Raw genomic sequence first — 25,368 nt, 5'->3', positions numbered from 1 at the left:
ATGATTATAATTAATTAATTAAGGTGGTAGGCTATTTAAAAGCTCAAGGAACAACAGGTACTTACTAATAGCATTTAGCTTCAGAAGATTTATATGCTTAATTTTAAAACACAATGTTCTCTCAAAACACCAAGTAGTCATCTCAAATTCAAGCCAAAGAAACAGTAACAACAACAATAATAGTGTTATGTGTTTAGATAATCATTGTTCAGGCTCACTTCTATTAATATTTTATTTTATTATTCTTTTTAATAAAATTATACCATTCAAATTAAGTCACACATGAAATTGGCTTTGGAAGAAAATCACTTTGGTATATTATTTAAACCTTCTAGGATAAAATGCATGCAAGGTCTTCCAATCATGCACAATTAACAAGACATGTGAGGTATAAAATGGACATTTATTTTTATTACTCTCAATAGAAGATCAGAGTTATAGTAAGTTTCTCAGAAACAACCGTAACAAATTACTTCATGGTACAAAATTGCTTTAGAAATTTTCCTGGTGAATGGCAGATGGGGCAGCTATGTTTCACACCATTAGTTCCCAAATGTAGAATTCGATAGAATGGTATTAATGAGAAAAACCTAATTCTTGAAATGGGGATATGTTAGAAATGTAATACTTTCTTTTTGCATGATGTTAATAATTTCAATCTAAATTAATCAAGCTAATTGGTTCGTTGTAATAGGAACAAATGCAAGTAGATTTCATTAACAAGGCAATCCAAGTATATGCAACTCTATCCATGTTTAAATTTATTCCCTTCCAAAATTTTCTGTAAGAGCCATAACTTCACAGAAATGCTCATAGGGACTGATCTATAGATCCAATAGTATTATGAATGGGCAAACTAATAAATATACAACATAAAAAAATAATAATCAAGGATAAGTCTCCTGGCTCCCAAATCATTTCATAGTACCACACTTGCCTGTGCTTACTACTACCTTCAAGTTATTTAGAAGAGTGACACACTCTAACTTGTGAATGTCCTATAAGCCCCTTATGAGTATTGCTTCTGCAGTAAGCTTAAATATTCAGTGCTTAATCTTGATCTGGAAATGCTATTGTGTATTTTGTCTTATATCTCGATTTCCACCAAAAGGATAAAAAGAAAAAAAGAAACAAGAGATGAAAGTGGGAGGTGGGGAGGTTTGTGGGCAGGATTATCTTCATTATCTTGGCAGGTGGACACATTTTTGCCTTAGAGCTGAACCAATTTTGCTGATACTCAACTATCCCAAAGTGAAAGATTTACAAGAGCAAAGAAGTGATTATGTGAGCGAAGATTTGAAAACCTATGGGATATCAAGTCCTTTGATGTTGCATTTTTAACAGGACTCTTCTTTCACCTGCACTGCTATATAAGACAAATCACTCTGCTCACTCTTGACATCCCAGTCTGCATCTGGGTCACTGGAGTAAATGTCAAAGACAGAGGCACTTCTAGACCGCAATCCCTCGGTCTGAGTAGTGGCGTTACACAATGGTTTTCCAAACACTTTCACTTTGGCCTGAATACCTGAAAGAGAATAAACACATTTGCCTGTGAATTACACTTTGCTTGTCATTTATCTTTCATATAAAAAAGATCAATTCAATGATCAGTCAGTTGAAGAGTCCAAACATACCAACGCTGCGGTGAGGAGGCCTTTTCAGAGACATTTGTGTACTTTTATGCACCGGGCCGTCTTCACAGTGAGTAGGTACTGAAGTGGCACCATAAGATAGATTATTAGCAGGGACTTGTGTTTGTTTAACTTCATTTTCACATGTAATCTAAAAATATAAACCAGAGGAGAACCATATCAAAGGTAGCCTAACTAGTATGGTTTTATCTTTCAAAAGGGACAAGTAGTAAAAGAGTATAAATAATAGTTTTCAAGATCATATATTAGGAAGACTGGAATTGGAACCCAGGCAAGCTGGCTCCAAAGTCCAAGTTCGTAAGAACTCTGCCATACTGTTGTTTACTATTTGTAAATCATAAATTGCCAACATTCTGGTTAAACAGAAATATTTGTTATTATTTGCTTACAACTCATTATTTTTTCCCTATATCAATAGCTGTAAGAGCTAATACTACTAGTATTAAATTATTGGATATCCTAGTAGTAGCATTATTCTGGAAAGCCTAATCATCAGTCTTTTATACCTTACAGAGAAATACTTAAACAAAATAATATGACTGACTTTAATGTTTTTATGCCTTCCTGAGAAAAATTACAATGTGAAATGGAAATTTTGATCTGTGGGGGAAGAAAGAGGTAGAAAGAAAAAGGACTTGGATACTTAGATGGTAACATCAGCAATTGTACTACTAGGTATTTATCCAAAGGATACAAACATAATGATTCGAAGGGGCACCTGCACCCCAATGTTTATAGCAGCAATGTCCACAACAGCCAAAATATGGAAAGAGCCCAGATGTCCATCAATAAATGGATAAAGATGATGTGGCGCTATATATCTATATATCTATATATCTATCTATATATATATATATATATATATATAGGATGGAACCCTCTATATATATGGGAGATTTCATCCTTTTTGATGGCTGTGTAATAGTATATATAATAGTAATTTATATATAAATGTAACTATATATATAATTTATATATAAATGTAACTATTATATAATTTATATATAAATGTAACTATTACATATATATATAATGGACTATTACACAGCCATCAAAAAGAATGAAATATGACTAATAGTCCATTATATATATGTAGTAGTCCATCAAAAAGAATGAAATCTCCCATATGCAATGACATGGATGGAACTAGAGGGTATTATGCTAAGCTAAATAAAATAATAAATAAATAAAATAATAAATAATATTATTTCTTATAATCTAATAATAATATTATATAATAATAATAAATAATATTAAATAACAGTATTATTTCTCTGACTAGCCACAGAAAGACAAATACCATATGATTTCACTCACATGTGGAATTCAAGAAACAGAACAGATGAATACAGGGGAAGGGAAGGAAAAATAAAATAAGATGAAAACAGAGAGGGAAGCAAACCATAAGAGACGATTAACTATGGAGAACAAACAGGGTTGCTGGAGGGGAGGTGCTGGGGATGGGGTAACTGGGTGATGGGAATTAGGGAGGGCACTTGATGGAGTGAGCCCTGGGTGTTCTATGCAACTAATGAATCACTAAATTCTACCCCTGAAACTAATTATACAGTATATGTTAACTAAATTGAATTTAAATAAAAAATTTTTTAAAAAGAAGGTAATATAAGACTGAGTACCTAGAAATCATGTGGAAGAGGATAAGAAAGGATATCTAGAATATGTAAGGGAAGAAATAAGAAGTGAGAGAGAAACAAAAAACAAAATTAAATTGCTTTGTAATTTTATCTAGTGCCCTGGTCATGGCAATTGCTTTTGAACCATTGAAAAATATTTTAGTTGGCTTTCATAGTTGTTGGAACATAGGCCATTAACACCCAAGTTAAAGAAACTTTGTGAAGAAACTTTTGTGAAGAATCCCTTTGTTGTAGTTTTTTTTTTTTTTTAAAGATTATTTATTTATTTATGAGAGACAGAGAGAGAAGCAGAGGCAGAGAAAGAAATAGGCTCCCCACGGAGCAGGATCCTGGCATGGGACTTGAACCCAGGACCCAGATCGTGACCTGAACTGAAGACAGAGGCTTACCTGACTGAGCCATCCAGGTGCCCTGAAGAGTGTTTTTGTAACAGGAATAATTATAACTAATATTACTGAGGACTTTTTTTTAAAAAAAGATTTTATTTATCTATTTGACAGAGATCACAATTAGGCAGAGAGGCAGGCAGACAGAGAGAGAGAGAGAGAGAGAGAGAGAGGAGGAAGCAGGCTCCCTGCTGAGCAGAGAGCCCGATATGGGGCTTGATCCCAGGACCCTGAAATCATGACCTGAGCCGAAGGCAGAGGCCTTAACCCACTGAGCCACCCAGGTGCCCCAATATTACTGAGGACTTAAATCAAAATATAAGTCTTACCTTTTCATTTGTGTCTATAAAATTATGACCAATTTCTATTGGCTGTATCTACTTCTAAGCCAAGCATTATAAAAGTCTATAATAAATAATATTTCTTTAGAAAACAGGTTTATGCCTGGAAAAATGGCATTTTAGGAACTTAATCAGGCTTTTAAAAATAACTTCTGTTCCCATTAGAATAATAATTTTTATCACGGAGAAAAATTTGCACCAGAGAAGCAAAAATAAACTAAAAATTAGCCATCATCTCTTTATCTGTAGCTAATAACTTTGTATTTTAGAACTTTTTTGTTTTTTTCCATATGTGTTTTTTTAATTGGAATCATCTGTTTTAGAACCTTGTTTTTTCCTTTAATATATCATGTTTCAATGTTATTAAATATTCTACATAATTTTTATGGCTGTATAACATCTATTGCATAGATACACTATAACCTATTAAATAATCTATATTAGAATTTTTTTTAAGATTTTATTTATTTATTTGACAGAGAGAGAGATCGCAAGTAGGCAGAGAGGCAGGCAGGGTGGGGGCAGGATCCCGCTGAGCAGAGAGCCCGATGCGGGGCTTGATCCCAGAACCCTGAGATCATGATCTGAGCTGGAGGCAGAGGCCCGACTCACTGAGACACCCAGACGCCCCTATATTAGAAATTTTTGAAAATAAATCTTTTGTGCACATATCTGATTATTTCTTCTTCATATTAAAAGGTTAAGAAGCAGAATTTCCAAATACATCATTGATCGGCTGGAATATAAGTTAAAAGAAAACATTTGAAATGAGGCAGAGAGAGACAAAAGTTTGGAACATATAGAAAAGATCACAAGAGACAAAGCGGGTAAGATGAGAAAGTATCATATATGATATAAATTGTAGTACTGGAGGAAAAGAGAGAGAAAATGGGACAGAAGCACTGTTTGAGCAAATCATATCTGAAAATTCACCAAAACGGAGAGAAGATATTAAGACATGGTTTTACAAAAGCGTTATTTGTATTTATCAAAATAAAAGCAAAGAAAGACATGCCTGTGCACTTTACAGTAAAACTGGAAAACAAAAAGAAAATATTAGAAGCAGCCAGAGGGAAAAAGATACATTCTCTTCAAAGGGGCAATCGGAGGAGAGTAATGCCAAAATTCTTAAGGATACAGAAAGATCGCAAATAAAAGGATGTAAAAAGATGTCCTATGCCAACACTAAGCTAAAGAAAGCTGATGTCGCTAAATTAGCACTACGTAACACAAAAACTGTTAGAATTAGAAGATCAAGTATGTAGATTCAAAATCACAGTGGAAGATTTTTAACATGCCTCTCCCAGTAATTAATACAGTAAGTAGACAGAAATTCAATAAGGATAGAGAACCTGTAAGCACGATTAATAGACATACGTGGAATACATACTCAACTGCAGAACACACATTCACCTCAAGTGCACATGGAACATTATAAAAACTGATCTATGTTTTGCCTAATACAAGTTTCAATAAATTTCAAATGATTAAATTCATATGCTGTAAGTTGTCTGGCCACAGTGTAACCGACCTGGAAATCGATAACAAAAATAGAACTACAAAATGCCTGTATGTTTGGAAATTTAAAAACCCACTTCTAAATTACCCATGAAAAGATAAGAGAGAAATTTAGGATGAAAATAAAAAGATATTTTAAGCTCAATAATCATATTCTATATCAAAAACTTGTGGGACTCAATGCCATGCCTACAAGGGAATTTATAGTCTTAAATGACAAAAGACTATAGAAAAATTAATTAGGCTTACGTAATTTAGAGTGGAATCATTAACATCACACAAAACATTTATCCCACAAAATATTTCTAACATATCCTCATTTCAGAAGTCAATTTTTCCTGTATTAAAACCACTCTAGGGAATTCTACAATTGGGAAATAAGCATGTGAAACTCAAATGCCTCTTTGGCTATTAATATGAAAGTTCTGGAAACCCATGATCCAATTTAAACTCTCAAGTTAGAAGAACAGTAAATAAAATTTTTTTAAAAATATTCAAAAAGTAGAGGAATCAAGAGTGAGCTATAGGGGCGCCTGGGTGACTCAGTGGGTTAAAGCCTCTGCCTTCGGCTCAGGTCACGATCCCAGAGTCCTGGGATTGAGTCCCACATCGGGCTCTCTGCTCAGCAGGGAGCCTGCTTCCTCCCTCTCTCTCTGCCTGCCTCTCTGCCTACTTGTGATCTCTGTCAAATAAATAAATAAAATCTTAAAAAAAAAAAAAGTGAACTATAATGTAAACTATGGCACATGGGTAACAGTGATGGGTCAATGTAGGTTCATCGGTACTAACAAATGTACCAGCTCTGGTGGGGATGTTGATATTGGAGGTGACTGCGCATGTGTGGGGGCAGTGGGAATATGGGAAATCTCTCTATAGTCCCCTCAATTTTGCTGTGAACCTAGAACTTCTAAAAAAAACCTCTAAGTCTTACAAAAATAATTTTTAAAATACTGGAAAAAATTTTTAAGATGTTTATTTATTTGACAGAGAGAGACAGAGATAGCCACAGAGAGTAAGAGTGGGGAGGAGAAGGGAGAAGCAGGCTCCCCCTGAGCAGGGAGACACACATAGGCCTCGATCCCAGGACCCTGGGATCATGACCTGAACGGAAGGCAGACACTTTATCCACTGAGCCACTCAGGCGCCCCACTACTGGAAAATTTTCTTAAAAATTTAAGCAGTGGGGTAAAATATGAAGTATTTGGTAATTCAGTGTTTTGTCTTCACATAAGCAAGCAAGTTGGTTATTCTGATATTCTTTGCATGAAATACCACATCTTAATATGTACAGATAATTTTAAGTGAAGTTTTCACTTTTTAACAAGCTTGCTTAATGGAAAAATAGAAGCAAATATCTCTGTTAATCATTTAGCTTAGTACTATATAAATCTAACCTAGCAACTAAAAAATCAAAGTTAAAAAAAATAAGTACCGGGAAGGAAAAATGACAGAAAATAATGAAAAAAACAAAACAAAACAAAACAAAACACAAAACCTAGAAAGAAGACCAAGAAGGCAGTTTATTCCTTGAAAAGATTGATAAAAATTGATAAACACCTGATGAAGCAGATAAAAAACCAAATGAAGGGGCGCCTGGGTGGCTCAGTGGTTAAAGCCTCTGCCTTCAGCTCAGGTCATGATCTCAGGGTCCTGGGATCGAGTCCCGCATCGGGCTCTCTGCTCAGCAGGGAGCCTGCCTCCTCCTCCTATCTCTCTCTGCCTGCCTCTCTGCCTACTTGTGACCTGTCAAATAAATTAAAAAAAAAAAAATCTTAAAAAAAAAACAAATGAAAAAGCAAAAAATCATATAGATCATACAGATCATATAGCATTTTAAAAGGTAAAAAATTATTATAACTTTGGATCAATATATTTGAAAACTTTGACAAATTTTTAGAAAAGTGTAATTTATCAAAATAAGTGCAGAAACAAAAAACTGAATAACCCTATAACTGTTAAAAAAAAAAATGAATCCATCATTAAAAATCTTCCCACAAGGGACACCTGGATGGTGCAGGTGGTTGAGCATCCACTCTTGGTTTCCTCTCAGGTCGTGATGTCAAGGTCATGAGATCAAGCCCTGCAGTGTGGGCTCTGTGCTTAGCACGGAGTCTGCTTGAAGTTCTCTCTGCGCCTCCTGCTTGTGTGCACACACTCTAAAATAAATAAATAAATCTTTAAAAAAAATCTTCCCACAAGGAAAACTCCAGGACTAGGTAAGGACCTGGTATCTTTATCAGCAAACTCTACCAAATATTAATATCAAATTTATTAATGAATATATGCCAATTTTTAGAAACATTTCCAGAGAATGATATGAGGAAATAACTCCACATTAGTCAGCATAATCTTGATACCAAATCTGAGAAAGACATTTTTTTTTTCTTTTAAGATTTTCTTTATTTATTTGTCAGACAGACAGAGGCAGGCAGAGGGAGAAGCAGGCTCCCTGCCCAGCAAGAAGTCCAATGTGGGACTCAATCCCAGGACCCTAGGATCATGACCTGAGCTGAAGGCAGATGCTTAACCTACTGAGCCACCCAGGCACCCCTGAGAAAGGCATTTCAAGAAAGAAAAATTACAGACTGAGTTTGCCCATGAACACAGATGTAAAAATCCTAAGAATCAGCAAATCAAATCAAGCAATATTTAAAAGAGTAATACACCTTGGCCAAAATGTGTTTATTTCAGCCATGCAAGTTTGGTTCTATATTTCAAAACCAGACAATATAATTCACCACAATAACAGAATAATAGACAAAATATATGATCATGAATAGAATGAGAAAAAGCACTTGATCTAATTTAACATCATTTGTGATTTACATCTGTAGCAAAAACTAGGAATAGACAGGAGTATTTTTTTATGACAAAAAGCAGCTGCAAAAAAAAAAAACCTGTAACAAAACTCATATAAAATGGTAAATTTAAAGGCTTTCCCTCTGGAAAAAATGAGAAAAAGGATTCCTCATCACCTCTTTGGTTCCCAACATTGTACTGAAGTTTCTAGTTAGCATAGCAGGAATAGGAAATAAAAGCACAAACATCAAAAACTATTTGCTGACATGTTATAGACATGTAGAAAGTTGGAAAATATAAATTACTGGAATAAATAGGTTTTCACAAGGTTTCTGGATACAAGGTCAACAAAGATCAATTTATCTACATAAATACATAAAATAAAATTTTAAATACTGTTTATAATAGCAAAATCAAATAGGAATAAATTTAATAAAAGATGTACAAAACCTTTACATAGAATGCCATAAAATATTTTTAAGAGGAACATAAAAACCCAGGTAAATGTAGGGATACACTACATTCATGGATTGGAAGAACTGTTATTGTCAATATGTCTTTCTCCCCACATTCACTTATAAATTCCATGTAGCCCCAATCAAATCCCAGTAAATAATTTGTGGAAATTGACAAACCAATTCTAAGACATATATAGAACTTTAAGGAGCCCCAAATAGCCTAAGACATCTATGAAGATGAAGAAGGTAAGAGAAATTGATCAATTAAATGTTGATTCTTAATATAAGCTACAATAATTAAGGTACTGTCATACTGTTGCAAAAATATGCAAACTGATAAATGGGCAGAATTTAAAAATGTGGAAACAGACTTAATGTGTGCATAGAAACTTAACTAATGACAAAGTTGATGCTGTAGCACGAGGAAATGCTAGTCTTTTCAATAGAAGAGGCTGAGTCAATTGGGTATGTATGTGGGAAAAAAATGAAACTTAAACCCTATCTCACATCATAAACAAAAGTCAATTCTGAATGGGCTGTAGATCTGAATGTAAAAATTAAAAACAATTAAATTTATAGAAGGCAGTATAAGAGTGTTTTAAGCATTAAACATATAGAAAAATGTTGGTAAGTTGGTCTGCATTAAAATTAAGAATTTCAGTACATCAAAAGACACTATTAAGAAGGAAGAGGCAAAGGCACAGTGGGAGAAGATATTTGAAACATAGTCAATTGACAAAGAAAGCCAGAATTTATTAAGAATCCGAAATCAACAAAAGTAAGATAACCCAATAGAAAAATGGGCATACCACCAAAGAGGCTATCCACATGTTCAATTAACATCTGAAAAGGTGTTCCCTTACTAATTTCATTTACAAAATGGGAAATGCAAAGTAAACCACCACTACACACCTTGCAAAAGGACTCATATGTGAAAGTCTGACAAACCAAGTGTAGGCAAGAATGAGGAACAATATAAACTCTCACAGGCTGCTAGTAAAGTGTGAACTGGTATGCCTATTTTAAAAAACCGCTTGGAATTATTTATTGAAGTTTAGCATAATACCATGTCCCAGCAACTGTAGGTATATACCATGAGAAACGTGTGCACATATGAAAAAGACATGTTCAAAAATGCATATAGCAGCATTACTTATAATCGCCCCCAAATGGTAACAACCCAGATGTCCAAATAGAGTAGAAAAGATACATTTTTTTGGCATTTTCATACGATGGAGCACTATATAATAATTAAAACGAATTTCTGTTATATGAAACTATATGGATGAACCTCACAAATATATTGTTGAACAAAGAAGCCAGAGGCAAGAAATGCCTACATAATGGTTCTATTTTATGAGGCTTTAAAAAAAAAAAAGCAAACTTGGTTTCTTCAAGGAGTGAAGGCTGCAGCTCAGGTGATACAGGGGTCCCTGGGTTGCTAGCAGTGTTCGATTTCTTTGAGTTGTCTAGTGGCTACACTTGTTCAGTCTGTGTTAATTTAATGACAATATTTGTCCACTTCCCTGCACATTTTTACATTTCAATTAGACAATTTAAAAAATACAGCTGGATAAAAAATAAGCAATTAGCAGTTAAGGAAAATAATCACAGCCTCATGAAGCAAGATATCAGATAGTACATAGTGCTCCTCAGAGCCCCCTTTCTCCTGGGAGATAGTCCCTAATCTTTTCTCAAGCTCCCTACAGATAGGGAATACTCAGTTACATTTATCTACATAAAACCCAACTATCCAGAACAGTATCTATAATAGCCCTCTGTAAATGTTATACAATGCCTGGAAATTAGATTTTTAGTCAGTTGGCCCTGGAATTGGAAAAACAGTGAGTGTGGAAAGGAGCCAGAGGTCGCACAAGTACTTTCTTAGCAATGTTTCTAGGGCTCTCAGTCCAGACCTGGCTAAAAAGGTATTGCTATCAACTCTTAAACTCTTTTTAACCTTATATACTTCTAAAGTAACTATTACTTAGTTTCCTAATAAACAGCAAGTATATTAATTGCATTAATATGGATTGTTAGAAATGTTGGCTAGATATATTAATATATATAATATTCTAATTGCAAAGTAGGTTTGGTATGTACTCTGGATTTCCTCAAGGTTAGCCTTTGTTATAAAATCTTTGTTTCACTAGCCTGGCTTTTCTTCTCCCAAGTTTTGATAAGGTGGTATAATTATGAGGAAGTAAAATGGTAAAAGGGTGTGTATGGCATGTTCAATGCTCCTCTCTTTTACTACATATTTGCATTTGTGTATTATATATGTGCTTAGGTAAAGGTTGGATGAGTGTGATAGTGGAAAGATAATTAAAGGAAGGGGCAGATGGTACCGGTACACAGCCTGGTGAGAAGGTCAGCTGGCTGAGAACTGAAAATTCCATTATAGTACAAAAAAGTGTTCTTAGAGTCTCATAATCACTCCACAAATATTTATTGAATTCCTAAAATTTGCAAAATATTACCTAGGTATTGCCAATACAATAATGAACATGTCAGATAGGACCCCTGCTCTCACGGAGCTTACATTCTAATGTGAAGACAGACATTAAGCAAACGACACAATTATTTCATGACAACTGTGATGTGTCATTGAAGTCTGTATGATACCAAAGCATATGAACTATATGAAGAATGAAAATATATAATTAGGTGACCAAAGGGGAAGGATGTTTGAATTGATTTTTTGAAGTAAAAAGACTTAATTGATGATAATGGGGAATGGGAGAAGCATAATTCCAGGGTATTACATGAAACAAATGAGTGAAGGCTTGTTGGTAGGAAGGAACATAGCATGTTCAAAAATGGAAAAGATCAACATGACTGGTGTATACGGCGCACAAGGACAGTGGCCTTGGATAGGACTAGTATGGTAGGCAAAAAGCATGCAAGGACTTGTCGAATGTGTTAGTAATTTTGCCCTTAATCCTAGTAATATCAGGATACCTTGAAAGTGTCTTAAGCATCCATTCCAATGTAGGAAGCAGGCTGGTATTTCAGAAAATGTTTTGGTCTGGCAATTGGACCTAGAGCAAATATTACAGGCCTGTGAGGAAATTCTTAATCTCCTGGACTGACATCCTTGTGTATAAAGTTTGAGTCTGTGCTAAAGAGCGCTTAGTCAAAGCCAAAATGTCAGTTACAGATCAACTGACGATCACTTGGTGAACTCTTCCCATCTCTCGAAATGAACGCCTTTTAGATCCAACCAAAAGTCATAATTTAATCTCTGTGGCGGTGATAGGGCTGATGTTTGATTATCTCAAAGAAGGCTGGGAAGTCTTCATTAAGATGGGAAGTGGGGAAGAAGATATAGTGCCCGGATGCAAAATAAGTCTAGTCCGTGCGTGTGAGGGCTACTAAGGCAGCAGAAGAGGGCAAGGTGAGAACACTAAGCTCACTAGGATGTTTTAATTTAAAGGGAGCGAGTCAAGAGGAAGTTCAGGAGTGCGAAGAGATTTATCAGCAAACCCCATTTTCATCCGTGGCTCCACAACCCCCTTCCCTCACCATATTGGCAGTTACCATCATTTCCTCAAGCTCAGGTTAATGTCGAGCAAGAACAGTTACAAGCACCCCTTTCCTTGAGATTTGCGCAAATGGGACCCTTTCTATTTAAAAAGTCTGCAGCGGACTATGAAGGCGACTCTATAATCTAAAGGATGAGAGTGTGTGTTTGTGTGAGTCCGAGGGAGGATGAGGCAGAAGCAAACTATGTAACCGCCCCCCCCCAGCGTTCATGTCAAATAGGACCTGGCGATCCCCGCTACAGCAACCTCCTAATTTTACGGATGGGAAAACGGAACCCTTCGAGGTGAGATGACCTTCCCCAGGTGACACTAGTGGCACAGCCGAGCCACAGTCTGGGGGTCCTTCCGCGACCCTCGGTGGACTTCTGATGTCCCTTTACCTGTGAAGGTGCAGCCCTCTTCCTGGCCCGGAGGAGCGTACTGGAGGCTGGCCGTGGGGCGGCCTCTGCCTGCCTGCCTGCCTGGGGCTCTCCTCCCTTTTCGGGGCCGCCCGCGTGTTCTCCCTCTTCTTCCCCCTTAGGTGCCGGGGCGGACACCCGGTGCAGGGTGGGCACGGCGCCCGCTACGAGCCTCAGGCGCTGGGAGAAGCGCAGGTTCTTCTGGATAACCGAAGAGACGTCAAAACAGGCCGGAGCGAAGTGGTCCGAGCAGATGACAGAGCGGTCATTGCCTCCGTACCAGTCGGCGCGGCGGCCCCGCACGAAGCGGTCCCACAGCAGCCGCACCGCCCGGTCCTTGGGGAAGCGGAACAGCGACTTCCCGGACTTGGTGGTGTTGCCGCAGTGGGCGGCCACGCAGCGGGCGGGCATGGCCGCGGCCTCAGCCTCTGCACGCCCGCGCTCTCCCAGCCGGGGAGACGCCGGTCCCCCTGCGCCAGTCCGCGCAGCGCGGCGCCTCGTGCGTGCCCCTACCTCCGGCCACCGGAAGTCCCGAGCTGGGGCCCCACAGGGGAGTACGCGGTGCTCGGATATCGGCCTCCGTCCGCTCGCGGCGGTCCTCCCCGGAGAGCAGGGCGCCACCGGCAGCGGGATCCAAATTTCGCGCGGGCCGAACTGAGGTGGGCCGTAAAGAGGAACGGACCGGAAGTGGTGGTTGTCACAGCTACCGAGGCGGCCGGCCTCTTCCCCGTGTCCTCCTCCCCACACTCCCGCTCCGTTTGCACGAGGCCAGGAAAGCAGGACGAGGAAGTGCGGACGCACCGGACCCCAGCAAACATCACCGGAGGCTCTACTGACCCGGTGGGCCGGCCGATTTAGGAGAGGACCAGACCGGAAATGGTCGTCTCCATGGTAACCCCTGAGCGGGTTGCCTGGGAGATGACCCCTTTCGGTGTCTGAGTCTCCGCTGTATCGTCGCTTCTAAGGCAGATCTAACAGATCCTGGACTGTCTCCTGCCATGATTCCCGGGAAGTACCGCTCTGTTTCTGGCCGGGCTGCGAATAACGTAGGTTGGGTCTCCTGCCTTACCCTTCTCCCCCATTCGTATCGTTCTTTCTGACTGGCGTCTTTGTCCTAGGTGATGGGCTGTATTATTGGGACCAGGATCGCTGAATCTACTCAAGCTATTGTCTGACCGAGGCTTGAGATTCGTGGACTGGACCAAGGCACTTGGAGGGTATTTAATATTGTGCGATGGGTTTTCAGTCTTGTCCAGGTTCTTGGCTTCCAGAAGGTGGAGCTGGTCTGCTGTGAAAGGCTAAGACTCATTTCAGTTCTTTTAACCAGTCGATCTCCCACCCCTTCTCTTAATTAAGAAAAAAAAATGTATTATTATTGATAGGCACTCCACCTCCTTCACCTGTCCCATTGAGATATTTACGTAGACTTGAAATGGCAAGTGTCAGATACCTCAGGTTATAAGGTAGAAGGTCAAATCGCTGCAGACATCTTGGGAAATAAATCACAGGGAAACCTTTTAATTCTTAGTCGCGATTTTATTGTTTTCAGCAGATCGTCAGAACATGATCATTTACCACAAACGAAAAGCAAGCATTCTGTTTTATCCTAAGTGTTTGTTATATCTTTCTCTGTACCAGTTTGGGGAGAAATATGTGTGTATTTAAGTTAAGAGCGTATTTTATGCTATAATTTTTATGTTGCAGGTGAACTGTGGGCTTCATCTGGTTATTCAAACATCATCGCTTCCTGAAAAAAGCAAAGTAAGATTTAAGCAGATTTATATTTAAATCGAAGATAAATTATTTTATAACCTACACAAATAACAGCATGATTTAAAGAGTAGAGCTAAAATGATTTTTATTCTCTGCCCACCTAAACTAAAAAAGCCTCTTTAAAAAACTGATTCTTACTTCACCAATTACAAGAGGTGGGTTTTGTTTTGTTTTGTTTTTTATATTTAAACATTTCTTAAGTCAGGATTCTTCTTAAAATTGATGGCACATCATAGTCGAATTAAGAAAGTTTTTTTCTTTCTTAGTAGTGAGTAAAATGATGGTATGTCTTACTACTGATGGCATCTTATAATGGATAAAATGTAATAATATGGGGGGATATATCTACAGATTCCATTTATAATCAGGGGAGAACATAATAGATTAGCAGTGAAAATATATTGGGCTTAATGCTATTTAGAAGTTAAGATGTAAACACAAGATTCTTTTTTCCCAGATTTGCATACAATATCCACTGGCCTTTCCATTATTTCTAGCTTTAGATCTGATTTTTGAGATACATGTTTTTCTTTCCCTCCTGTCTCACCTCAGCACTCAGACATACTCATCTACCTCCCATAGAACTGTCTCAAGACACAAAACAATTTTTCCTCCTTTGCCCAAGTTGGATGCCTCCAGCTATCACAATTCAGTTTTTTTCCTGAAAGATTGTTCAGTAGATGTCACTGGGGGAACTCTAAAGTGAAGGACAGAGTTTACAAACAACAGCATGAGGAGGGTAAGGAGGGGCATGAAGTGGGTTGACGGAAGGACACCATTAGTCGAGGAGGCAGTAGTTGATTCTATTAAATGTGAAAATAAACCCTTGAAAAATAGACCATTTGATCATCTTGAATAAATAGCAATTAGCTAGATTAATTGAAAATATTCTTTATTATAATTGGACATAATGGATCTTTGCCAAAGTTTTGCTAATTGATTTTGCTGGAAAAATCCCGTTTTATCATTGTAACGTATTTCTAGGAACTATGTGCCTTGTCCAGATTCTTTTCAAACCACTTACTTTCTCTAGAGTGGAAATATGTTCTGAGAAAATACCTTTAGCTCATATAATTCATAAAGTTATAGTACAAATGCTGTTATAATGTTTATTATGGATGAATCAGAAGCATCATAACTCTTTTATGATACTATTTAGGGTTTTTTGGTGGCTAATCACGAGGTTTTTTTTTTTTTCCCTCAGTCCTATCAAATAATTTAAAATCAACTTAGAGAATACCCTTCTTAGAAGGTTTAGATATACAGTTTTATTACACTTGGATTCTTTTTTTTTTTTTTAAGATTTTATTTATTTATTTGACAGAGAGAGATCACAAGTAGGCAGAGAGGCAGGCAGAGAGAGAGGGGGAAGCAGGCTCCCCGCTGAGCAGAGAGCCCGATGCGGGGCTCCATCCCAGGACCCTGGGATCATGACCTGAACCGAAGGCAGAGGCCTTAACCCACTGAGCCACCCAGGCGCCCCTACACTTGGATTCTTAAAAGGAATTCTGATGATAAAAACATAGTGATTTTTTTTCAACAGAATTTATTTTTTGCTATATGATTTTTGCTTTTGTTTTCTAGAAAATGGTTCTTTTAATCATTGTATTTGTGGTGAGCATATGGAGGAATTGCAAGTGGTTTATAGCATAGTTTCATCTGACCCCATGAAATTGACTCTGTGTGCATGTGTGTGCGCTAAAAACTCTTAACATAAAAATTGCCATTTTAGCCATTTTAAGTTGTACAAATTTGTGATATTAAATACATTCACAAGGTTGTGCAGCCATCATCAGTGTGTAGTTCCAGAACTTTTGTCACTCAAAAGGGAGTCCCCGTACCGATTAAACAATCTCTTCCCATTACCCCCTTTGAAAACCACAAATCTATTTTCTGTCTCTTTAGATTTTTTTATTATCAGTTTTTCATAGATGGAATCCTATGCCATGTGCCATTTTATGTCTCTCTTCTTTCACTCAGCATGTTTTTAAGGTTCATCTGTGTTGTGTCTTGTGTCAGTATTGTACATAATTTTATAATTATCTTTATTACTTACTGTTAAATTTTCCCCCAAATATGTCTTTTAGGTTGAATTCAAGCTAAATAAAGAAACACCATCATTCTCTGGTCGACTCTTACAACATGATCTTGAAAGAAACTACTCAAGTAGGCAAGGTATTGTCAGCAAGTGGAGATCAGATATGTCTTATCTTATTTGAGTAATATTGCTTAATAATCTTGACTACCTAAGTCCAAATAGACCTGAATTAAAAATGAAATGGTTCATTAACCAATGGTTCACTGATCAAATTGGTTTGGTATTTATTTGGATCAGAATTGATTTTATATATACTGCATGGTAGATTATTTTCAATAGAAAAAGCAGTTGTACTATAGTTCGAGGCTGGGTTATGCACAACAGAATGGTAAGGAATCTTCCAAATGCTGTTTTAGAACTAGGAAGAATGCCTACCTTATGAGGGTAAGAGTATGGGAACACATATGTCTAGGAAATAAGGGAACAGTGGAAAGAGTGAAAAGTCAGGAGTAGAAAAGAAAATCTTTCCCTTACTAACGTATATAATTATAGATATTTTAAGTCAAAGGCCTTACACTTTAGTGTGCCATCACCTGAGATTTTATTAGAAAGGCAGGTTCTTAGTACTCCCCTTCCTTTCTTCCTCTTCCCCTTTCTGATTTTGTAGGTCTCAAGTGGGATTTGGAAATGTGCGTTTTATTTTTTTAATTAATTATTTGTATTAACATAAATGTATTTTTTGCCCCAGGGGTACAGGTCTGTGAATCGTCAGGCTTACACATTTCACAGCACTCACCATAGCACATACCCTCCCCAATGTCCAGGGAAATGTGCATTTTAATGTCTCGAGGGATTCTGACGGATGTGGTTTGTGGACCACCCTTTGAAAAACAGTGGCTTACATGATCTGGTTAGATTTCTGAAATGAGTTTTTCAGTTCAAGGAGAAATTTCCTTTAGACATTTGAGTGGTTAGTTGGTTGTTAACAACTGCTAGCCATCTGTAATGGGCTAATGTTAAGCACTACAGAATCCTTATATACTGTACCATCTGTACGTCCTAGGAGTTTGTATGAGGGGGTTGATCTGTAGAGGCAGGCCCAGATTGTTCATCTCATTACTGCACGAATGTATGGTCATCTTGAATGTTGGATTAGTTTTCTTTTTTTGTTTTGTTACTTTTGGACTTTCCTCTTGGGCCCATCTAATTTGAGATGACTTTTTCTTTTTCTTTTTTAAAGATTTTATTTATTTGACAGAGAGAGATCACAAGTAGGCAGAGAGAGAGGTGGGGAAGCAGGCTCCCTACTGAGCAGAGATCCTGATGCAGGGCTTCATCTCAGGACTCTGAGATCATGACCTGAGCCAAAGGTAGAGTCTTAATCCTCTGAGCCACCTAGGCACCCCTGACTTTTCTCTTTCTTTTTTTTTTTTTTTTAATATTTTATTTATTTGATAGAGATTACAAGTAATCAGAGAGGCAGGCAGGGAGAGAAGAGGAAGCAGGCTCCCCGCTGAGCAGAGAGCCCGATGTGGGGCTCGATCCCAGGACCCTGAAATCATGACCTGAGCCGAAGGCAGAGGCTTAACCCACTGAGCCACCCAGGCGCACTCACTTTTCTCTTTCTTATATCCTACAGTCTAGTCTTGGCCAACTGCTAGACATGGCATCAACGTAAATGCAGTTACACACTACAGGGAGCATCTGTCTTGCTCTCTTTGGTTCAGTTCACTACATATTTATTGAGGATATGCTATGTGCTAGACGCTGTATTAGGAGCAGAGTTATAGCTGTGAAATTGAGAATTCTCAAGCAAGATTCTTTATGTTTGCATAACGAATTTCCTTTACACTTTTTTATAATAATATCTTATATGTGTTTTCTAAGTCCTGAGTCAAACTTACATACTTTTCCCAAGCTATTCTCAAGTTAGAAGAAGAGTTTGTTATACAGATTTCTGGATGACTGGCCAGGTAAATTTATTTAAGTGATAAGGTATTACTAGAGATTTGCTAATGAGAAAATAGTATAGAGCACTGAATTTTGTGAACCTAAGAGATAAATAAAGTTTCATACATAAGTAATGACTCATGAAATACAAAATTCTTTAGGGAAAAATAAAACTTTTTTTATTGAAGGATTTCATTCAAAGTTGTTCTCTAGTAGTACAAATGGCTCTTCATTTGTACCCTGTTCTTTCCAAATGTGCATCCTCCATAGTTCCAGGCAATTTCATGCAAAGGAGACCCATGTGGCGTATAGCTGTTTTTTTTCGACTTACATACTCACCATTCTGCCTGCAAAGACATAGAAATTTGGCAAAATTATAAGTAGCATTTATTGGGGCGCCTGGGTGGCTCAGTGGGTTAAAGCCTGTGCCTTCGGCTCGGGTCGTGATCCCAGGATCCTGGGATCAAGCCCCGCGTCGGGCGCTCTGCTCAGCAGGGAGCCTGCTTCCCTTCCTCTCTCTGCCTGCCTCTCTGCCTACCTGTGATCTCTGTCTGTCAAATAAATAAAATCTTTAAAAAAAAAAATTATAAGTAGCATTTATCAAGAAGGTTTGGGAATTTTTCTCTAATAAACTGCATTCTGATATCTAATCATAATTTTACCCATTTCCTTTTTTTCTCAGTTTTTCCAAAATTAATTAAGCTTAATAGCCCATCAGCATAAATTAATCAATGGTACTCTCGGTTTGAAGGAAAGAAGCTGAATATTTTAGTTAGGCTGGTAAATTCAAAACTTGGTATGTATATTTTTGGGGGCTTTTTAGATTATTGTTAAGAGTTAATCCCTGTATCCTTGGGATTTTATAAGTGCCAGATATTCCAAGGATACAATAAAATCTCAGTTAACCAGAATTTAATTTATTAGCTCCCTTAATTAAGAATTCCAAAATGTGTATATAGAGAGGAAGATTCAGTGCTTCATTCTTAAAATCATGATAGATCAGTAGAAAACCTAGAATCAGTATCTCAAAGGTAAGACTGAGTGGACAGTCATATAGGACCATGCACTGTATCATCCATCCACCCATCTTTCCATCTATCCACTTACCCATCCATTTACCCATCTGTTCATCCACGTATGTAGTGTGCAGTGCAGTGAAGGTTCTTTTTGAATATAGACCATTATTGAAAGAATGGTCAGCATTTAAAAAAAAAAAAAATTATTTATTTATTTGAGAAAAAGAGCACGAGATAATGCAAGGGGTGTGAAGAGGGAGAGAAAACCTCAAGCAGACTCCGCACTGAGTACAGAGCTTGACATGTGGTTCCATCTCACGACCCTGAGACCATGACCCTGAGATCATGACCTGAGCCGAAACCAAGAGTTGGGCACTTAACCAACTAAGCCCCCCAGGTGCCTTCAATCCGCATTTTTATACCAAAATATGAGACTTTGATTTTCTTTCTTTCTTTCTTTCTTTCTTTCTTTCTTTCTTTCTTTCTTTCTTTCTTTTTTTTTTTAACAGAAATAGTATATACGAAATAGATTTCCACTTAACTTTTCGTAAATTGGAAAATCAATTAGTTTATTGATTCCTTGGATTCGGGCAAGAATATAAAGAATGTAAAATGAGGTCTATCTCTCAAAGAGCTCATAAATTTGTGGGGAAAACAGGGGCTTCATATCCAGTAAATTAAATAGTGACATATGAAATAAAAGAAATGCTTCAATTAAAATTCTGCCACATTGTAATGTGGTTTATATGTAGGGTGAAATATCCCACAAATATATGTGGGTGTTTGATATACAAATATATGTGCATATATCTGCATAAGTATGTGGATGTGTCAGTCATAGATCACTCTGGTTTCCAGTCATTTAAAGGATCTTGTTTGTGGGTTTTAAGGTGTTTCTTCCTAATTGTTGTCATTCGTTGCTATATCTTATAAGATATATATCACACTGATAGTGATAGTGAGCTCATTGAGGGGATAGGGATTATGACTTCTGTGCATAATAGGAACTGAAAAGTGTAAGGATAAAATTTGCTTTGAGCATAAATGAATCTTCGCTTTGATTATTTCCTATATACCCCAAGTCTTTGAAAGTTTCAGTCTGCCTCTTAAACTGAGGATTGGCTTGAAGCCTTAACAAAATAATTTAAAAACCTGACTCCGATGCTAATAACAGAAATCAAGGTTGTCCATTGGTTGGAGTTTTACCTGTATCATCTTTAGGTGGACAATTACACCTTAATCAATTAATCCTTAGACTGATTTTTGTTTGTTTCTGTTTTTTTTTTTAAACTATCTGAATTTTAATTTCCAAATTGGTTTACTGAATCGTGGTTGCTTTGGTATCCTGCTAGGCACTGAATCCTGTCACAACAGCAGTTCATTGGTGAACATGAGGCCAGTTCTGAGTGATCTACTCGAGAACATCATTGTTAGTTATCTTGATGTTTCATGATACTTAGAAAAGTGGAATATGAGCACTGGTTATTTTGTGCAAGAAGCTAGGTGTGTGATATTTCAATAGATACTTTATGCTTTGTAGACCCATAGAAGCTAGCAAATATTGTTGCTTGACAGCTTTTTAGTAGTACTATATGAAACTTGATGTTAGGTTGTCATCATATTGTCTCATGGTCTCCCAAAGAGTATGTTAGCTTCCTAGATTTGGTTTTTTCTTTTCACCTTATTGGTCTGTTTAAGCAGAAGAGCTCTGTGGTAACCATAGTTTCTGTTTTACTGCTTATTGCTCCTGTCAACATCAGTTGCTTCTTTCAGGAAATTTTCTCTTTATAGAAGAAAATACAGTAGATTTCCTCTGATGTTCAAAGTGATCCCTTTGACCCATTACTCAAATCTTATCTCATTTCTGGAACTTGCCAGCATCTCTTCTTGACCATTCTACATTCTTCGGGGTCCGTAGAATATACCTTAATATCTACCTCCCTATAAACCCATCTTCTTTTTTTTTTTTTTTTTAAGATTTTATTTATTTATTTGACAGAGAGAGAGAGGTCACAAATAGGCAGAGAGGCAGGCAGAGAGAGAGGGGGAAGCAGGCTCCCTGCCGAGCAGAGAGCCCAATGTGGGCCTCAGTCCCAGGACTCTGAAATCATGACCTGAGCCGAAAGCAGAGGCTTAACCCACTGAGCCACCCAGGCACCCCAAACCCGTTTTCTTAACTGGAAAATAACTGTCACATTTATGTGGGAATATATAACAGACACTATTTTTTATTCTGTATTTTGTGTACATTGTTCTGTATAGTCTATTAATTTCATATGTGTTTGCCAGTTAGATTGAAAGCTACTTAATGGCAGTCAGGATTATAGGACCAACAGCCTATAAACCTCACAGGAGTGTCGTAGACCCTGAAGAGCCTAACTAACTAAAAATGAACAGTATTTGACCACATCCATCGGTCTCTACAATCTTTTCTACTAATAGTGGCTGAACATAGAAAAAAAAAGTGATCCATCATGCTATCCAAAACTACTTTCTCTGTATTTCCAGTAGTAAAGTTGTGTATTGTGTAGCTTTGTGATAAACTTTTTGATATTTTGAAGGAGATGGAAGAGTAATAAGCCCTTCGCCTCGTAATAAATCATCATGCATCTCATCCACAACAAACGTGACAGAACTATGTGGGCTGGAAATGAAAACTACCATGAGCTCCTTATCGGCCTTTGGCGATTCTTCCATTCAGACACCTTCAAAGTCCAGAATCCGGCAGGGCTGTCATAGTGCTGGCCCAAATGTATCTGGTAATGAGGGACCATCCTCTCAGCTTTAAGAGACTTAAACTTTAGTATTAGGAGTCAGCCTTATAACGGGGTAAAGATAGTACTAGAGTAGTTCTGTACTTCCAACCAATCTATAGGGCAAGAGAAAAATTATTTGGTATATACGGAACATGTAGTTTTAGGGTTGAGGAGGAAAGAAACAAACTCAAATGTAGGAATTAATTTTAAGTGTAGAGAGCTGTGGAAATTGTAGTTTCCAGAAAAGATATTTGTAGGTGCCAAAGTTTTCCAAATATAAGGTGACTTTAGTTTCAAGATTTTACAGGTTTTTTTTTTTTCTTAATCAAGTAATTTGTATATCCTTTTCAATAGGTGATCATATTCATCTGGCGAGCTCATCAATGCCATCATTTCCCATTCTGCAACGTTCTTCTGAAGAGAAAATTCTTTACTCAGACAGGTTGACCCTAGAAAGGTGAGGACAATTTCTTTTCTTTTCTTTTTTTGACCAGATAATACAAAAATTACAAGATTGGAAAGATAGAAAAGGCTTTCTCTCTTCTCTTGCTCTCTAGCTCCCCAGTTCTCCCACATAGGTATAATCACTGTTCCAATTTTTTATTTATCCTTTCAGGAGTGTGGGGAGGGATTTTATAGCTGTGTAATGTAACAGAGCTTACCTATACCCTGAAAGAGTAGTAGTATAGCAATTCTAGACTATGACATGGATTAAAATGGACTTTAGGATAGAAAAACTTATAGTATAGTCCTCATATGGGTCCTTCTGGGCCCTCTCGTATTGAGTTCCTGTTGCCTCACTGGCCTGAACTCCTCATTTCTCCTTCATTCACTTTGCTGAAGACACCTGCCTCCTTGGTGCCACTTGAATACACCAAGCATGCTTATACCTCAGAACTTCTGCACTCGATGTTCTCTTTGCAGAGAATGCTGTTCCCCCACATATCTGTAGGCTTACTCCCTAATCTCCTTCAGGTCTTTACTCAAATGTCATCATGTCAGGGATGACCTTCCTCAGCCATCATCTCCAGAGCTACATCCCTTCCACCTTGACACTCCCCAACCCCTTTCTCTGCCTCATTTTTCTTCTTAGCATGTATCACCCTCCAACATATGAAGTATTTTACTTATCAAGTTGATCCTTTGTCTCCTCCTACTGGAATATAAGCTCCCCAGACACTGGGAGATTTTTTCAGTTTTGTATCCTGAGCACCTAGAACAGAGCCTGGGACAAAAGAGACTAAAAAATTTTGAACGGATGGATATATTTAAGATTTGATCCCTAGCTAAAATCTAGGAAGCCCTTGAACCCTCTTTACCTTGTCGGTGGGAATGCAAACTGGTGTAGCCACTCTGGAAAAACAGTATGGAAGTTCCTCAAAAAGCTAAAAATAGGGCTACCCTATGACTCAGCCATTGCACTACTAGGTATTTACCCAAAGGAATCAAACATAGTGATTCGAAGGGGCACATGCACCCCAATGTTTATAGCAGCAATGTCTACAATAGCCAAATTATAGAAAGGGCCCAGATAACCATCAACAGATGAATGGATAAAGATGTGGTAGATATCTGTATCCATATCTATCTATATCTATATATATGGAATATTTTATGTGTTATCTCTCTCTCTCTCTCTCTCTATATATATATATATATATGATGGAATATTACTCAGCCATCAAAAAGAACGAAATCTTGCCATTTGCAACGACTTGGATGGAACTAAAGTATATTATGTTAAGCTAAATAAGTCAGTCAGAGAAAGACAAATACCATATGGTTTCACTCCTATGTGGGATTTAAGAAATGAAACAGATGAACATAGGGGAAGGGAAAGAAAAATAAAATAAGAGGAAAACAGAGAAGGAGACAAACCATTAAGAGACTCTTAATTATAGAGAACAAACTGAGGGCTGCTGGAAGGGAGGTTGGTGGGGGGCGGGGGTAACTGGCTGATGGGCATTAAGGAGGACACTTGATATAATGAGCCCTGGCTGTCATATAAGACTACTGAATCACTAAATTCTGTCCCTGAAACTAATGATATGCTGTATGTTACCTAAATTGAATGTAAATAAAAACTAAAACTAAAATAAATCTAGGACGCCCCTGACAATAGAATGGTGGATGAACATCTCTATCCTATCTTAGCGCTATAACCAGTCTAGGAAAACCATCACTGCTATGCATGCCTTTAGCTTAGCAGTGCCTTTCCAAGAGCAATTTTTGTTTGAAGATTTTATTTATTTATTTGAGAGTGGAAGAGTGAGCAAGAGAGAGAGAAGTGGAGCAGGGGAGGGGCAGAGCAAGGGGAAGAAGCAGACTTTCCAGAGCTGTACAATGGGGCTCGATCCCGGGACTCCAGGAGCATGATCTGAGCCTAAGGCGAATGCTTAACCGAGTGAGACACCCAGGCGCCTCCATCCAAGAGCAAATTGTTCAGCAAACTTCTTACATTAGCAGTGCACAGTGAATTGACAGTGAATTGTCCTAGACCATCTTTGTGTGTAGTTGGGAAAAAGCTTCCCGGAGGGTGCAGTGTGTTGTATTGTAGGCGGAGCAGAGGGCGCTAACTCTCAGGACAGTTTCGTAGTATTGGTGTTACAGCATCAGGTAGGAAATACAGAGGCACAGGTATTGTCCATTATACATCTGGTATTAGGGCCGAAGTGTAGCAACTCAGGGATTTTGTAGCCAGAACACTGCCTCTGCCCTGAGAAAGCTCTGGCTTAGTGTGTGTGTGTGTTTGCTTGTTTTACTGCGTGGCAGGGACTTAGGGGCTCAGGGGGTGGACGAGTGAGCTAGGGTCTTAGTCACCCAACTAAGTCGAGTTTCAAGACAAGTGAGCCTTGGTTCTTAGTCACTCGATTTGGAATCTGAGAAAGTGACTTTATTTCAAGCTATAGTAACTTATATGAGAGGGAGGTCCGAGATTATTTATTTTCCTTTCTCGGTGATGACTGACTCAGAAATTGGATGAACTAGAAGCTGGGGGTATTGGTAGGTTTAATTGAGAAACAGAGGAAGACTGAAGCAGGAAAAATGAGACAAAGTTTTTGGCTAAGCTGATAAATATA

The 25,368-nt window shown here is 37.9% G+C and overlaps 2 protein-coding genes across 3 annotated transcripts in view; one reads left to right on the top strand and one right to left on the bottom strand.

Annotated features, from left to right (window-relative positions):
- Positions 1 to 218: 218 nt before the first annotated feature.
- Positions 219 to 13,261, bottom strand: THAP10 (THAP domain containing 10). Its single transcript, XM_032864925.1, has 3 exons — positions 12,738 to 13,261; positions 1,638 to 1,785; positions 219 to 1,528 (listed from the first exon to the last, which is right to left on the bottom strand). Exons 1-3 carry the CDS (start codon positions 13,164 to 13,166, stop codon positions 1,338 to 1,340), a joined length of 768 nt encoding a protein of 255 aa, XP_032720816.1. The 5' UTR covers positions 13,167 to 13,261; the 3' UTR covers positions 219 to 1,337.
- A 210-nt stretch (positions 13,262 to 13,471) lies between these two features.
- LRRC49 (leucine rich repeat containing 49) overlaps positions 13,472 to 25,368 on the top strand; it is a 161,519-nt gene continuing 149,622 nt past the window's right edge. The window contains exons 1-5 of one of the 2 annotated variants that reach the window (XM_032864921.1): positions 13,472 to 13,801; positions 14,460 to 14,516; positions 16,616 to 16,703; positions 22,094 to 22,291; positions 22,643 to 22,745. In XM_032864921.1, the coding sequence (XP_032720812.1) occupies positions 13,754 to 13,801; positions 14,460 to 14,516; positions 16,616 to 16,703; positions 22,094 to 22,291; positions 22,643 to 22,745 (494 nt within the window). In that variant the 5' untranslated portion in view covers positions 13,472 to 13,753. The remainder of the gene's footprint in view (positions 13,802 to 14,459; positions 14,517 to 16,615; positions 16,704 to 22,093; positions 22,292 to 22,642; positions 22,746 to 25,368) is intronic. The other variant, XM_032864922.1, reaches the window with a different exon arrangement.

Source organism: Lontra canadensis, unplaced genomic scaffold (genome assembly GCF_010015895.1).
Source record: "Lontra canadensis isolate GAN:19392208 unplaced genomic scaffold, GSC_riverotter_1.0 scaffold28, whole genome shotgun sequence".
Lineage (NCBI taxonomy): Eukaryota > Metazoa > Chordata > Mammalia > Carnivora > Mustelidae > Lontra > Lontra canadensis.
The sequence above is the reverse complement of the archived record's forward strand: the minus strand, read 5'-3'. Positions and strand labels throughout refer to the sequence as shown.